The sequence below is a fragment of the Trachurus japonicus genome, chromosome 6 (genome assembly GCF_045865225.1).
Source record: "Trachurus japonicus isolate A0001 chromosome 6, Traja_1.0".
Lineage (NCBI taxonomy): Eukaryota > Metazoa > Chordata > Actinopteri > Carangiformes > Carangidae > Trachurus > Trachurus japonicus.
In genome coordinates, this window is record NC_140912.1 from 11774883 (window position 1) to 11791596 (window position 16714).

Below are 16714 nucleotides of genomic sequence, written 5' to 3' on the forward strand. Positions count from 1 at the left end.
GCCCATTGCCATAATTGCTATAGTCATAGCAGTAGGTTCGTTACCTTTAATTGTAGGTGTAAGCTATTTTTAGTACAGCGGAGCACAGCAGCTGGCTGCTCAGAGCTACGCTATGGAGGCTAAGGGAATTTCTTGGTTTCCCTCATTAAACTCATCAAATACAAAATCCCCAAACTCCACAGCGCTTTTGTATACAAGTTGTGAGCTGCACAACCACCACGCTATGAGATAATGACGGAACGATACGAAACGGAGCCGTTTTCGAGGTAAATTCATACAAAACCGCTGATGCGCGTTGCGTTCAGGGACAGTTTTTCAGCAAGCAGTCTCCGTATTTACCCTGTATTTACCTCGAAAACGGCTCCGTTTCGTATCGTTCCGTCATTATCTCATAGCGTGGTGGTTGTGCAGGTCACAACTTGTCTACAAAAGCGCTGTGGAGTTTTGGGATGTTGAATTTGATGAGTTTAATGAGGGAAACCAAGAAATTCCCTTAGCCTCCATAGCGTAGCTCTAAGCAGCCAGCTGCTGCGCTCCGCCGTACTGAAAATAGCTTACACCTACAATTAAAGGTAATGAACCTACTGCTATGACTATAGCGATTATGGCAATGGGCCAATTTGCCAAAATGTTGAACTATCCCTTTAACTCATTCACACGCAGGCATCCACTATTCAGAAACCTGTGACTAATAAATGCTTCAGGCAAAACATTGGGGAACTCTACTGTCTGAGACACAGCATCTTGAAAACATATTTAAATCTAGATTTAGATTTTACTGGATGGAAAAAAAAAACAAATCAGGAGAAAAAGTTTGTTTCACAAAAAGAAACACTTTGTTATTTTCCCCTTGTCACGAATTTCATAGTTGATGTAGTTTCATGTTTTTGTTTTTTTTTTACAAATTGTTGTAAGATTAAAATACCTAATATGTGAGGATGAAATTAATAAAATACAACTGTCAACATGCAGTGTATATAGGCTATTGTGCGTCAGCAGCATCCCAGAGTTGCTCGGTCTGACCTTGATGATACACAAAAGTGCCAGATTTTCCAGTGTTGGAAATCTTGACTGGACCAGTTAACTGGAGACAAGCTTGTCACAAGGCAGCAGCTGGCTCACACCAACTCTCTTGGCACATTCGTTCTGGAGACACAAAACACAAAACTCGAGTCAGGTGAGTTCAATCTCAAAGTCATTGCAGAAAGTTCAATAACACAATCAATACCATTGTCACATCTGTACAGCACAATATGAATTGATGAAGATGACCTGTTAGCTTAGCTTAGCAATGACTCCATATGAAGGTAACCCACTGCAACACTTCACCCACCCCAGCCCCTCTCCAACCTGAACCCCACCTCCAACTTTCTCTGTATTTCTTTATTCTTTTGTTTTCTTCTTTCTCTCTCTTTTTTTCCTTTTTCTTATTTGTTTAACTATTAATATTATCTATTTTTGCTTGTTTTCTCCTCTCTCACACATGAAACCTCTCATCACACTCTATTGTCTCTATTACTCGTTATGTCTATTACAGTTTTTTTGTTACTATTATCAGTATTATTCTTTTTGTTAGTAGTTGTAGCACTGCCTGACCCTGATTCGTCTTTAAGTTCCATCCTATACGTTCATCTCACACCTGTTACTCTGTATTGTCTTGTTTTGCTTTTTTTTTTGTTTTCGCTTTTTTCTTTTGTAGTTTTTTGTTCGTCTTTTATTCTTGTCATCACCACACGTGTCTTATATTGTTTCTCTCTACACAATAATAAATAAATAAAGGAAGCTGGGCTGGCCTTGTTAACGCAGTCAGCCTACACAAGGACCTTCGAAATCTAATTAGTTATGCTGAATCTCCTTTATATATATCAGGGATGCAAACGGGTCAGGACCAAAAAAGAGGAATTGTCTGGCGTGGGGGGGGGGGGGGGGGGGTGCTCACCATTAACAAATGATTACATTACAATATCATGGAAAAGTCGATTTCCAGTAGTTCAACCCCAACCAAGTATTGAGTGCATATAGATGGACATAGTTTTCAGATATTAAAAATGCTTTAAAAAAATAAAAACCATTGCAATATTTCAATTTTGGAGATACTGAATTTTAGGTCTTCACTGAATGTTAGTCATAACTAGAAAAAGCATTTCCAAGAATGGAAATGGTGTGACTGCTGATAGCAACTGAACGCTGTTGCAGAATTAGCAAATAGTGCAAGCAGTGATCACCATACAAATGTTTGACCAAAGTCGGAATTGAACCCACAACCTCATGGTCATTAGACTTCCACTCTGCCTCTAGGCCACGGTGCACACACAGTTGCAGAGACTGTTGTCTGTTAATGATCTGCACACTGTCAACATCAAGAAAGCTTGAGAGTCAAGCTTGAATGACTTAGAATGAAAATTTCTGTGAATTTCAGGCTGAGAGCAGCAGTTTCAACATGAAGCAAGTTATCAGAAGTCAACAGAGGACAACTGGGAAAATAATTCACTATAATTGTTGTTGAGGCAAGAATTGAACCAGCAACCTTCAGGTCTCCAGACCAGCAAGCTAACCACTAGGCTACAGACAGAGACAGTATGTGAGGGGTAAAGAAAACCTTTGATAAGAGGATCACTGGCTTCTGCTTAAAAAAAAAGTAAGGAATCGAACCCATGACCTCATGATCAATAAACCTTTACTCTGCCACTTCGCCACAGAGAGCACAGACATAAGCATGTTTCAGACAGAGTTGTGGAGAATTCTCAGCATTGGGCTGAATGAGAGCAGAGAGCTCCCTGGCTGCATTTAAAAAATATTTAAAATTATTATCTAAGTCTCTTTGCATTTTTGACCAGAATTTTAGCCAGAAGACAAGTGTGGCTACAAAACTGGAGAAAATAATTTGTCTAGAGTTTAATTTGCAGAAAAAGTTAAATATTTTAAAAAGTATAAATAGTTAAAAAGAGAAAAGTAACGCCGATAAAGTTCAAAAAAAGCTGCACGTTTTGATATATGAATTGTTGAAATAGCACAACACCTAACACACTAACCATATGGCCACAGAGAACCTGAGTTACAATGAGCTTTATACTATGAGGAATCAAAGACTGTCCAATGACAGCTGAATAATTGGAATCAAAAGTCAAGCAATGATGTGAAATGACTGAGGCAGGAATCGAACCCGTGACCATATGATCACTAAACCTTTACTCTGCCACTCGGCTACAGAGAGCACACTGCTTTCAAGACTGTTGTCATTCATTGTAATGTGATGATGTGCTGCAAACTGGTACGAGTAATCAAGGAGATAACAAACACCTGTAACCAATTGAAGGCGGGGGAGGAGAGCAGAATTCAACATAACATAACAAGAATTCTTCCCTTGGATTCGAACCAGTGACCTTAGGGTTGGCAGGCAGTTACCCTAACCCCTACACTACAGAGGAGTTGTGAAGAAGAGAGGTTGAGACTCTGATGAATGTGAGATTTTTCAATGATGCTTAAAACAAAAATAAATTAATATAAATTAGCCACACCAAGTGAGAAGAGGACTTTTTTGTGACCTGTGACTATTTTTTGGTGAATTCAAATGAATTAAAAAGCACTTAACAGCAAGTTACAAAGTTGAGCTCCTTCTCCTGCTGATGTGAAAAAAATGCATTGAGCTTAATGAGAGCAGAGAGCTCCCTGGCTGCATTTAAAAAATATTTAAAATTATTATCTAAGTCTCTTTGCATTTTTGACCAGAATTTTAGCCAGAAGACAAGTGTGGCTACAAAACTGGAGAAAATAATTTGTCTAGAGTTTAATTTGTGGCCATGCTGACAGTTTAGCCAGAAAAACTCTAGAATGTTTTTTTGCCTCTCTCCACTCTGACACCACTCTGGCTCTGCTCGTTAGACGCAATACACACACATTATAAAGCTGAAAAAAATCAGAAAAAGTTAAATATTTGAAAAAGTATAAATAGTTAAAAAGAGAAAAGTAATGCCGATAAAGTTCAAGAAAAGCTGCACGTTTTGATATATGAATTGTTGAAATAGCACAAAGTATGAAGGACTAGAAGAAGACCGTAAAAAGGCGGAAGAAAATGGCCAAACAGAAGAACAATAGTGTGCTTCAGCAGTCACACTAATTATTACTATTAAAATAAACTGAAGAAATAAAGACATGGGATGTTTAATTCAGTGTGTAATAGACATGTGTTAGTTTCACTTTAATTGAACACATTCTACATCGCGGAGGCGACGTCTCTCCTTCACCTCTGAAACGGGGCAGGGCTCCGTGGGAGACACCTGCCTGACACAGCAACGTAGGGGTAGGGAACCGTGCATGTCCGCGGTGCAGAGCTCCACGGACATGCACGGGGGAAAAACGGCGTCGCCGTCGCACCGACTGCACGCGGATACGCGCCGCTTTGGGTAACGAGCGCGCACGTCGCGCGTCAACATTGGAGGTAGGCTGTTATCAGTGTAATCAGAGGCGACCATGAATGAGTTCGCATTAGATTGTCACTGTCAGCCTGTTAAAAAACATTTTACTGACCCCAGCTGAGACGCTGAGACCCCCCCTCCCCTCAAAAACAAAAACTCTTCGGATCTGAACGATTCACACAAGTCACCTAATTGGTCATGGAAAAAAGCGAGTTTCGCTTTTCGGCGCGCTGTTTGCATCCCTGATATATATGGCTGGTGCTGTCACTTCATGAAGTCTTACCATGTAGTTAACAACATTGATGTGGTAGGGAATCCCACCCAACTCTTCACACTTCTTCATGTTCATTCTCTCCGGGTCTCCAGCAGTCAAAACTGGAGTGTCTGCGTCAGCCTGCGATAAACAGAAACAGCACCAAAATTACTTGTGTGTCTTAAGAAATTGTTTATTCATTACTCTACTCCATTCATACAACATGCTTTCCATGCCCATCTACTGACATCCACATCCCATGATCTGTGATCTATTGTTTACATTTCATTTTTTTTTTTTTTTAAATAAATGCTTCTTTAAACGTTACCACGGTGCGCCTCCCTCCTTGTCATGGCTATAAGAGATCTACATTACAATGTGTGTTCATCAAGTCAGTGGGAATGGGGTCAACTCACAGGATCCAGGCCTCTCTGGATGGACAGCAGGTCTGACATCCTGTCGCCGAACCCGGGAGCAAAGTTCTCTGGGTTGATTGCCACAAAACACTGACCCTGAACACGTAAAAAAAAGGAGGATGACAACACTGTGAACTGACCCAAAACAAACAGTCAAGAGGCCTGTGACGTGTTCAGAAAGATGCCCTCAGTCTGAGAACCATTGATTTTGTCTTTCAGATAACAGCGACAGATAAACACAACACAGGGCAAAAGAAAAAAAAAAGACAAATCCAACGTACCAGGTTGGCAACTTTGTCTGTTACTTTCCACGTGCGGACGTGTTTGCTGTACTGAGCGCCAGCCAAGATACCGCAGAACACCTCCACCATCATTCCCAAACCGTAGCCTTTGTACCCTCCTGAAAGCCACAGAGACAGAACATAGAAATGAACTATAGTCCTTTGATGCAGTGCAAGTATACTGGTGGTTCGCAACGTTTTCTAACTCATTTCTATTTTTGTATGATGACTGTAAACTGAACATTCAGGCGCGAGGGAAGTTCGTCTTTTTATTTTTAGAGAGATGTTTTGAAAATCAATTGTTGTTGATTCTCCAGTTTCTGGCATGGATGAGAACTTTTGCAACTGGATCAGATGGACAAAGCAAACAGTCAATATGTGACGTGGTCCAGCTGGCAACAGAAATAAAAGTTCCTATCACTGTACTCACCACAAGGATAAACCTGTGTATATTTTCACCAGTAGGCCTAGTGTGTTGTGTTGTGTTGTGTTGTGTTGTGTTGTGTTGTGTTGTGTTGTGTTGTGTTGTGTTGTGTTGTGTTGTGTTGTGTTGTGTTGTGTTGTGTTGTGTTGTGTTGTGTTGTGTTGTGTTGTGTTGTGTTGTGTGTTATAATGTGCTGGCCCCAATGAAACAGCCCTTCAGAGCAGTGTTTAAACTAGAAACCAAACAATTTCTCTTTGATTGTTACACATACTATGTATACGAGGAAAGGGCAGAAAATGACAACAACTAAAGACGATGCCAACATGTCAGTGACATGTCAAAGAGGATCTCTTATTCCTTAAATGGTGACAGTTGTATTCACTGGTTTCTGACCTGTGGCTTCACAACCACCAATGGGCACCAGTCCTCCGCCATTCAGGACTTTCTTGGGGTCTGTTGACAGCTTCCCCTGAGGGTCACAGCCCCAGCCTTCAGGAATGGGGTCTCCACGCCGGTCATGAAGCTCCACCTGTGCACATCACATCAAGTAAGAAGAAAAGTTTGTTTATAGCATCAAGGCTGTTTGACTTTGTCAGGAACTTCTATTTATTTATTCATTTTCACAAAATTCTAAAATGCTTAAGACTCGGGTCAAAACTGACCCTAACACCATAAATGGTAGCAGAACGCTGACAAGAGGAAGGTTTCATTGAAGACAATGGGTACACTGACAAAAAAGGCCCAGGGGGCCACACCAAAAAATATTAAAACCAACATTTTCATGGATAAGGAAGCCTAACAATGTAACCAAGAGAATTTTCTTCTCTTGGAACATGGGATGAAAAAAAAAAAGTTTTTAGTGTTTTTTAGTGTAAGACACGTGTCAAAATGAACTCTAACAGCAGAAAGTAGAAAGTTAACACAAGACGAAGGTTAAAGGACACTGTACAACAGAATGTCAAGCAAATACCTGTTTAAATAAAGACTTTGTTTAAGTTATGTGCAGAGGTTGTGTGAAATTTGGGTCGTGGGCAACAATCTTAAGGCCTGTGGGGTCTGTGTAAGGCTTTAATCTGCTTTTTGTACTACACCGGAGGTATTCTTGTTTCCTTTGCTTTTGATTTGTTTAATTGCACTTGTGTTGTATGTTCTTTGTTAAGTTGGTATTTTGTCCCTCTTAGCGTATTTCCCTGTATTGGTTTTCTATGGTTCTTCTATGTACTTTTCATGTGACTTTTTTTCTCTTTTTAATTACAAAAACAACAACCTGCCTGGGGACAACAGACGAAAATTAGCCGTGGCAATAATCTGGCATATTTACATATGTACAATGTCCCTAATCTAAATAAATAAATGTAAGTGTTTTAATATATTACTGCAGCTCAGCAAGGAGGAAGTTTTTCCTGCCACTGCTTGCTCGAGGTGGGATCTGTTGAATCTCTGTACCTGTACACCTTCTCTTTTTGTGAAGTACCTTGAGATAACTTATATTGTGAATTGGTGCTATATAAATAAAACTGACTTGACTTTCAGCTCTACATTGACCGAGCGGTCAGGAGGATTGTGCTTCTGACGGGGATATCACAATCTCAGTGCTTCTTTACTTTGGTTCAGCTAAAAACAAGATTTGAAGCCATCCTTCCTGGAAATGTCCCTCCAGTGACCAACCATTGCATACTTCATACCACACGAAACCATACCACACGAAAAAATCCTGATCTCACCTTTCCAAGTGCTACAGCTGATGTGGCCATGTCCAGAACGAAGCTGTCTCCGTCTTTAGCAGGAGCTGCCACACTGATGGGGTTGGTGCCCAATGTGCACTGCAAGAAGCAGGTTCACCATATTAGGATGTGAAAATTTTTTACATTAGATAGATTATTGTCCACCAATACTTTGCAACAAACACAGAAACAATCTCCACAGTACCATAAGACTAACTTATATGTAGCATGTATACAGTAGCTTATTCCATTTACCTCTTTACCACGTGTAGGCACCACCAGTGGGGATGTGTTGGTAAATGACATGCCCTGTGGGGGTCAGATCATTGTTAGAAGATAAAAAACTAAATTAGGAAATAAAGTACATTTACTCACATTTGTATTGTTTACGAATATCATACAGAAAATATCACACATTTGTTTGAATTCATTTTTTTCCTTTGTGGAAAAAGCTACACTGAAGCTGGAACAAATGGCTGATATCTATTTATCCTTTATCCTCCAACAGCAAAAATGCATCAACAGGAAATAAACATGTCACTCACAATCATGTTTTCCTTCAGCGCTTGCATTGCATAGTATCCGGCAATACCGTAGTGATTGGAGCCTGAGAATGAAAAGTCCCATCAACGTTTAGTGGTTTAAAATCAATAGTGATTGTCTCTGTTTTGTTTATTGAAATGTGTTTCAAAGAAAAACTGAAGTGAGTCATCAGTCTTATCTGCACTGGATGTCCTCACTCCCACACTTAATTGCCTGTTACATGACCCAAACACTCATAGTTATACAGAGGAAATAATCCCATTATGAATGCTGAACATTCAGTCTAATCAAACACAGGCTTGCATCTGATGCCTGAGCATGTTAGTGTGAAACATCCACTCACCATAAAAGGAGACTGCATGTTTATCCTACCCAGAATGCCTCATACAAATTAGGTTTTCCAGTGCAACAGGTATGGCTTTTTAAGCATTTAGTCTTACAACAGCAATTCAAGCAAACACATCAAAGATGACGCCCAAAAAAGAGAGGTACTCACCGCGAGCCACCACCCAGCCGACACCGACCTCTTTTGCCTTCTTAATGGCCAGATTCATACAGAAGTTTCCCACCACAGGACCCAGGAGGTTCTTCCCATCCACCAGCGCCGTGGCTGCGCTCTCCTTCTCCAACACCGGCTCGCCATCCTTGGCACAGATTCCCGACTGGATATCCTTCACATACATGTCTGTTGAAAAGGAAAGCCGACACCTGTACGTAAACATCAGTCACATTTTACCTACTTTTCTCCTCTGCACCACTACAGTGTTGCCGCCATTTTTAATCTTCCTCTTGTGTTCGGGTCGCCACTGACCCGTTTTTAGGTTTTTAATGCATAGAAGTACCATCAAAGCATTTTGTATTCTATATAAACAAAAGAAAAAAAGAAAAAAAAAATCACAAAATTATTAAATGCTTTGGTTAAAATTATGATATTTGTGGTGTTAGGGTCAATTTTGACCCAGTTATATCAATAAGAACAATAATTAGGGCCCGAGCGGCGACTGCAAGTCGCCCAGCGAAAGCCCTATTGTAATTGCTCTGTTTATTATTTTTCTTTCTTTCTTTCTTTCTTTCATTCTTTTTCTCTCAAAAGGATCGCATTTTTGGGGGCTTCAACATGCCCCAAAACGCGTAAATTTTGGCATGCACATCAGGACTGGCGAAAAATTTGATATTTTAAAGTCGTTGGGAATGGGCGTGGTCAAATAGCTAAATAGCGCCCCCTAGAAAATTTCAAAACATCAGCCCCGCCTTTGTGTTTCACCTAGACGCATGAAAATTGGTGGGCTTATAGAACATGGCAAGACACACAAAAAAGCCTCTTAATGACATGGTGAAATCACAACAGGAAGTCGGCCATTTTGATTTGAATTTTTGACCTGTTTGATCTAACTCCTCCTAGGGATTTTGTCCGATTGACTTCAAATTGGCTAGAGACCACCGAGATGCCACTCTGATCAAAAGTTGTGCTCCGCAGGTCTCTACGTCAAAGGGCGTGGCTTCTGGGGCCTTGAGGATTTTGGCGACTTTTCGTTTGCTCGCCATTTCACCTTCGAACAGCTCTAACGCCCACATACTTTATCCGATCAACTTCTAACTTGCTGGACATGATGATGGCTCCGCCCTGAATGTCCCGATATATTAATTTCCTACGTCACTCATAGCGCCCCCCGGTGGTAACAGGAAGTGTCCAGGTTTTACCTTAATGTGTACTGATGGCACATAGTTGACCCCATCAACTTCATTCCACTTCTAAAACATGCAGACTAAGGTGGTGAAGCTCCATTATGAACGCTGTGAAGCTACGAGTAATGGCGACCGTGTGGCGACACGGCGACCATTCCTCGCCATGAAAATACGTTTGCCCTTTGGGTGGCTTTATTGAACTCGTATCAATATGAAAATTGGTACACAGGTCCAGGGTCACGACCTCAACGTCTCCATATGCTCATAGGCGATCTCACTCATGTTGCCCCCTAGTGGAAACAGGAAGTGGCATATTTTACATCAACACTGTCCGATTTCCACGAAACTTCACATGTGTGATGAGGGACTGACCCTGAACACACCTGCATGCATCCCATTACTGCCCCCTGGTGGATGAACCATTAACTGCTCATAACTCCCTCATGCTTTGTCCGATTCACTCCAAACTTCACATGTGTGATGAGGGACTGACCCTGAACACACCTGCACGCATCCCATTACTGCCCCCTGGTGGATGAACCATCAACTCATCATAACTCCTTCATGCTTTTTCCGATTTGCTCGAAACTTCACGTGTGTGATGAAGGTCCGCCCCTGAGCTCATCTGCCTACATCTGGTTACCGCCCCCTGGTGGATGAACGAAATATTGCGTTTTTTTGCTCCTGCCAGGGTTTTTCTTCCTTCTCACCACAGCCCCCGCGTGCCTCAGGCCCCGCGGTGGCGCGGAGTCGCGAGGGCCCGATCATCGCCGCTTGCGGCTTTAATTAGAGTTAAAACTGAAATCATGAGTGCAAAACCAAAGGAAGCCTAACAACGTAGTTAAGAGATGAGAAACACATGGAATGATAAATAATTGTTTTTAGTGTGTTTTACAGCTGATTTAAGACTCGGGTCAAAACCGACCCTAACACATGAGATGGTAGCAGAAAGCTGACAAGAGGAAGGTTACATTTAAGACAAAGGACCTACTGACAAAAAAGGCCCAGGGGCCCACAGAAAAAAATATTAAAACCAATATTTTCATGGATAAGGACGCCTAACAATGTAACCAAGGGAAGAAAAATAAATTGGATGAAAAAAAAAAGTTTTTAGTGTATTTTACAGCTAAAACTGTCCATAACATGGTAGCAGAAAGCTAACGTGAAGGTTAAATCAATCACATAGATAAAGTGATGAACATCCAGCTGTCCACTGACCCATCCTGTTGAGTCCATGGCTGTAGTGGCCTCTGTGGTCTCCTTCCACCAGCACCTCGGCTAGGCTGCGTGCATGGTGCTGTTTGGTGCCCACGGCCGTCATGCACCTCTCAATGAAGCCTTGCACCTCCGTCGGGCTGATCAAACATCTGCAGAGAGCAATTATTCAATCAGGAACAGAGGTGCAGGGGAGTAGGATTATGTTATCAATGTGATCTAATTAGTTTTGCTGCAGTGGAGTAATGCATTCAAAGGGTGAAGACTGTGACCATTAGACTGTCCATTGAAAAATCTATAATGCAAACACAATAGTTTTTTCATCAGGGACTGTGTGACTTTTGCCCCACAGCAAAATCCTGCAGCTACGGTGACCGCTCTAACTGCCCTACATGTCCACACAACTTGACACAATGGTCAGTCCTATGCTTATTTAAAGATTGAAGTCCATGTCTGAAACGGTGATTGCACAAGTAAACATACGTATGGATGATGTGGGTCATAAGATAAATAAAACCTCCACTTGTGTTACGTTAAACGGTCAATGCAAACACAGCTCAGCAAAAAAATGGCCAGCATCAAGCAAAAGTGCAACATTTGTGTTAACTGTCCAGAGAAATGCTTAGCTGAGATAATGAAAAACTGTCAGGAGGACGTCATGTACCAGACCATGTTTGTCTGATGTCACCGTCTCTGTTCCTGTCACAAGTAAAGTTATGCATTTAATGTTGTGCATTAAAAGCTTCACGTCAACTAAAGATGTCATGTTTACCATAGTAGGGTGGGCACTGACTACAAAGTGATACATTTAAATGACAATAGTGATCACTGCTGCTTTAAATTTATTGCAGTCTCCTTTAAAGTTGTTCAGAAAGGAATTAGGCCTTCTCATGCATGACTAAATGAAACCCACATGCTCTCTGAATAAAGACAGACCAGACACAGAATGTTCCATCAGCACTGTGACGAAAACAGTTCAAAATAATCTAATCAAATCATGTCTAATGAGAATTTTCAGATATTCAAATACAATATAACAATATTGTTTCTCCTAACCAACCAAAAATATTCAGCATTGATTGCAACATGGCTAAAGACATGAAGTGGTTAGCATTATGTTTTATGAAAAATCTTAGTGCTTGTTATGGAAGATGGTTGAGTGACTAATGACAGACAATGCCTGATGGTTTTTATGGACACAGAAAGAAAGAAAGAAAGAAAGAAAGAAAGAAAGAAAGAAAGAAAGAAAGAAAGAAAGAAAGAAAGAAAGAAAGAAAGAAAGAAAGAAAGAAAATCGGTCCTGTATATGTAATGCTGTGCTCCTCTTTGCTTCTCCCATGTTTTCTCCCCTCGACTTTATGGCATTAAGTGGTTGCTGGAAGGACGACAAAAGTCGTAACTTTTGGAACGCGCAGTAATCGTGTCCAGATATAAGCTGCAGGCGAGCTGGTGCTGCATTGTGATTGGATGATTCTCAGTTTGTCTGCTGCGTTTAATGAACACAGCTCCATTCAAAACCAGCAACTATTGTTTACTAGGCATGTGCATCCTGTTCCCACAGCTTGACTGCGGCTGAAGCTCACTGCGGGATGCACTCTAACTACTTACAGTATCTTCAACAACTGTTATCCATATGCTCGCGAAAAAGATCTGGAGGGCAGCACACCTGACACCTTGATCCTGGATCAACTGGTTTGTTTGATACATCGACAGTTGCATACATTTGGATCTACCCCTCACAACAAAACTGTTGTGAAGATAATTTGTGAAACTTGCTCCTCTGCTCATATTCATGAAGAAACCTGCATTAATTGTGTTGTGGAACAAATGGGAGCTCAAAAAGAACACTGTGTACATCTACAGGTCCACGCCCCATCCCCACGCCAAACCCCACCCCCCTTTACTCTTCGCTCCTTTAATTAAAAAAAAAAAAGATGTGGGCATAACTTACAATCTAGCAAACTGACACCTTTGAGGTGCTTTGAAGCCCCGTAAAAAAAAGAGCCTATGCTGTTTTTCCGTTGCACTTTGCTTAAATTACCCCTTATACAATGCCCCCAAGCAGGAACATGCATCTATTAGCTTTTTTTCACTATACTGGCTTCTTTACATGAGAGGACAGATACCTTTCCCATGTGTGCACAGTAAATATGAGTCTACAACCTGTTACTAATCCACCTATACCCTCACATCTTAACCAGCATATCATGACTTTTTAGCTGCAAAACCTAAAATGCTCTATTTTACTTCTACTTCTTGGAGAGGTCCAGTCACATCCTGAGGTCACCACTTATAGTCTGGTGACCGGTTCAGTGGAGGAAAATGACAATACAATGCAAAATTGTCAACACCATATTGTTTGGAAAGCAGAAGTAGGTTAATAGTCTCTGTTTCCAGGTGTTACGTTTAGGTAAACTAAGATTACCACTTGCTGGCTCCAGCTACGACATGTACTGTATATGAAAATAGTATCAAACTTCTCTGTGCAACAAAGCATTTGTATTCCTAAAATGTTGTACAAATGCATATTTTGCAGCAGTATATCACTTTTGTACTAAGTAGTTTTGCTGAGTGTATTTTCAGCACAAGATCAAGCTACAATTTGAGACCACATCACTGTATTTTTCAGACAACTTCACTTACTTCACTTTAACTTTTGACTATTTTTGCACTTTATAGCATTTTGATATATTTATATTTATGGTAGCCTATATATTCTCATATTTATATTTTTTCATTCTGTCTGATCTAATCAACAAAATTTCACTCAGTTACACTTGTATTCTTAATGACAATAACATCTGTCTAAGTCTATTAATAATTATGTAGGAAATCCATTAGAATGACACTTTCATATTTGATTTACTAATTCATACATATTGTTTCTCAACCATTTGCCATTGTACTGTTGACTTCCCAGATGAAAGTGTAACATTTCCGCCTTCAGACAGTCAACATCGAACAGTTTATGTTAGCGACAGTCAGCATGTTCCAAGATCCCAATGACAAGTGTTTATTTAGGAGCCACATTTTAAATGTAATTAGGTCATTGGTTGTCAGACATAGCCGAAGGAGCAGACACTGATCAAATCATTCCTGCTTTACATACAGTGAATCAAAGGAATCAAAGTGCATGAGAGAGTGACTTAAACACAATTTTCTGTTGACACTTAGGGTCACCTCTCCGTCATTGGTTCAAGTACAATGCAACACATGTACAGTATGTCTAAGAAAAGATTAACAGCCACATTTCGCAGAAAACACATGAAGATACACTGATCAACAGATCCACTTCACAGCTTAAGCTTCACCTAAAACGTTTTTTCCCTGCAGGTTGTATCAGATCTGAGGATCCTCTTGAGCATATGCAAAAGGGTGTGGAACAGCATTTAGTATACAACTATATGGAAGCAGTCAGACCAGTCTACACTGGCTCAAGTTTGGGATGTAATTATGCTTCATCTCTGCAGATATTACACAATTTAATTTATTGATTGATGTATGTTCATGATGCTCCCTATAGGAAGCAACAGCTATTGATACAGAGGGGTGATCAGGGCAAAGATGCACACTATTGTCTATTAGCCTACAACTTTTCAAGGGAACTAAATTCCTTTACTTCCCTTTTGTCACAATATTTTCTGACACTGTCAATTCTTGAAAAATAGCTAAGACAAAGTTGACTAAAGTTATCTGGAGTTGCATCAACATTTTGATAAAAATCAGCAATGTCTCAATCACCACATACATCACAGTCTACACGTGTGGTGCGGTGCAAGTGCCCAAACCTGTTCTCTTTACATCACCAACAGTATGTTTATGTTTTAACAGAGGTGTCACCCGTGTCTTCAATTAACTCCATTTTGCGTGATTTCCGTTCGTCTGAAACCACCCGTGTCCTTACCTGCTCATGTTGCCGGTGTGTTCCTGTGCGCTGCTCCTGCAGGTCTGTGGCTGCTGACTCGCGATGCGATGGCTCCAGCAACTTGCTCTTCCAGCCCAGCAGTAGAGTTTGGGAACGCCCAGTGTTGCCAAGTCCACCAGGTATCCTGTCTGTCTTCATAACTGTGGGCGTGTAGAGAGAGAGAGGGAGGGAAGGGGGGTGGGGGGGTTGTCGCTCTCACAGGCCTCCCTCTTCGTGACAAGAGTGTGGGGCTCCAGGCGAATCGTCTCCTGCTTTGTGCTGCCAAGAATGTAGATAGTAGAGACGTCTGCTGCAGATCACTAGTAGATTTTATCAGGAATTCTTTTTTGGATCAATGTAAATTAAGATTCCGGCATAACAATCAATAGGTTACCTGTATGCATAACATCCTCAGGACTCCTCCCCTTGTGTTAGATAGATATTATACTTTATTGTCCCCCTGGGGGAAAATTTGGCTTGGGCACAATGCCGCCAGACCATCAACCACATACAAAAATACACATAAAAACATAATAAAAAAAAAAACGCCATAGAGAGCGCACAATAAGATTTACAACACAATGGATCATAAAAAATGTAGCTAGCTCCTGTTCAGAACACCTACTGACAAAGGCACGAAGGAGACTGCAGATTGTCATGATCTTTGAGACCAATAATTTTTATAGCAGTTTGGGACAGGTGCAGTAGGTAGCTTAGATTTAGCTGAAACAGCAAGGTTCCCAAACCAAATAGTCATACCGTATCTGATGACGCTCTCCAGGACAGCCTGGTAAAACAAAAACATAATTTTCTGCTCAACTCCGTACAGTCGCAGTCTTCTTACTTGTTACTATGTGTATAGGTCTGGGTGCTTCCAGTCAGTTATACAATATACTGGATTTGTAAAGGAATGTTTTAAGCTAAGCTTTTGATATCTGAAAAAAAAAAAAAATGAAGATGAGGAGTGGGAAAAAAGTCACAGTTGTTTGCTTGTTGATCCCTCCAGTCATTCAGATCTGTCTTAGATTAAAAGTAGAGCTATGATGCACATAGAAATATGGGAGTTGCCACAAAATGGTATAAGAAGAATGTGTTTTGGTTGTTTGTTTTCTCATTCCTTGTGAATATGGGTGGAGCAATCAGGATGGTTGCTCCACTCACATCACTCCCGAATATGTGTTTTTATGTAAACAATGAGTGACTTTTACACTTTGTCTTGTCCTACAGGTGGATGCAGCAGTGAGGCATCACTTTAATCAAATGAGAGCCAACCATGAACTCCAGACCGTCAAAACCTGAGATTGCTACAGTAGATGTGTGGATGTACAGTGAACATCAATACATTTGCAAAAACAGATACAAAAGACATATGCTTCTGTAAATGGTGAGGCACAACTACGGTAAGTGTAAAAGTCCTATCTTTTTTTTTTAAGATACTTGCAGTTATCTCTGACTGTTTCACAGACAATGTGTTGAAGTTGTGTTTTGTTGGTTTGTATTCTAAGATCTATCTACTATAGTTATTTGAGTGGTTGAGTGGTTATTAGCACTAGAAATGCTAGATGAACAAAAATCAGGAAACCCCATAAATCTGGGTCCAGCAGGCCACAAGGGGTCAGGCCCTCACTAGACAAAGAAGTATGGACTCTGTGTGTGCTGTGTGGGACTCACGCAATATAAGCCCTCTCATAAGGACACAGTGGGCACATGGTACAAGAAACAATAGAACAGATGTAATGAAACTCAGATTTTCATACCAGGCCTTCACATGTGGGAATACTGGCTCTTATTAGACAGAAAGGAGGCAATGAAATACTTAAGTCTTAGTTTCTCTGCAGTTTGCAAAGCTGTTC

The 16714-nt window shown here is 40.8% G+C and overlaps 1 protein-coding gene across 1 annotated transcript; it reads right to left on the reverse strand.

Moving 5' to 3' along the window:
- Positions 1 to 637: 637 nt before the first annotated feature.
- Positions 638 to 15034, reverse strand: LOC146985643 (uncharacterized). The gene is made up of 11 exons (XM_085778746.1): positions 14862 to 15034; positions 10961 to 11109; positions 8553 to 8741; positions 8059 to 8120; positions 7769 to 7822; positions 7514 to 7612; positions 6183 to 6318; positions 5366 to 5484; positions 5085 to 5180; positions 4699 to 4809; positions 638 to 1146 (listed from the first exon to the last, which is right to left on the reverse strand). Exons 1-11 carry the CDS (start codon positions 14867 to 14869, stop codon positions 1081 to 1083), a joined length of 1089 nt encoding a protein of 362 aa, XP_085634872.1. The 5' UTR covers positions 14870 to 15034; the 3' UTR covers positions 638 to 1080.
- Positions 15035 to 16714: the final 1680 nt, after the last annotated feature.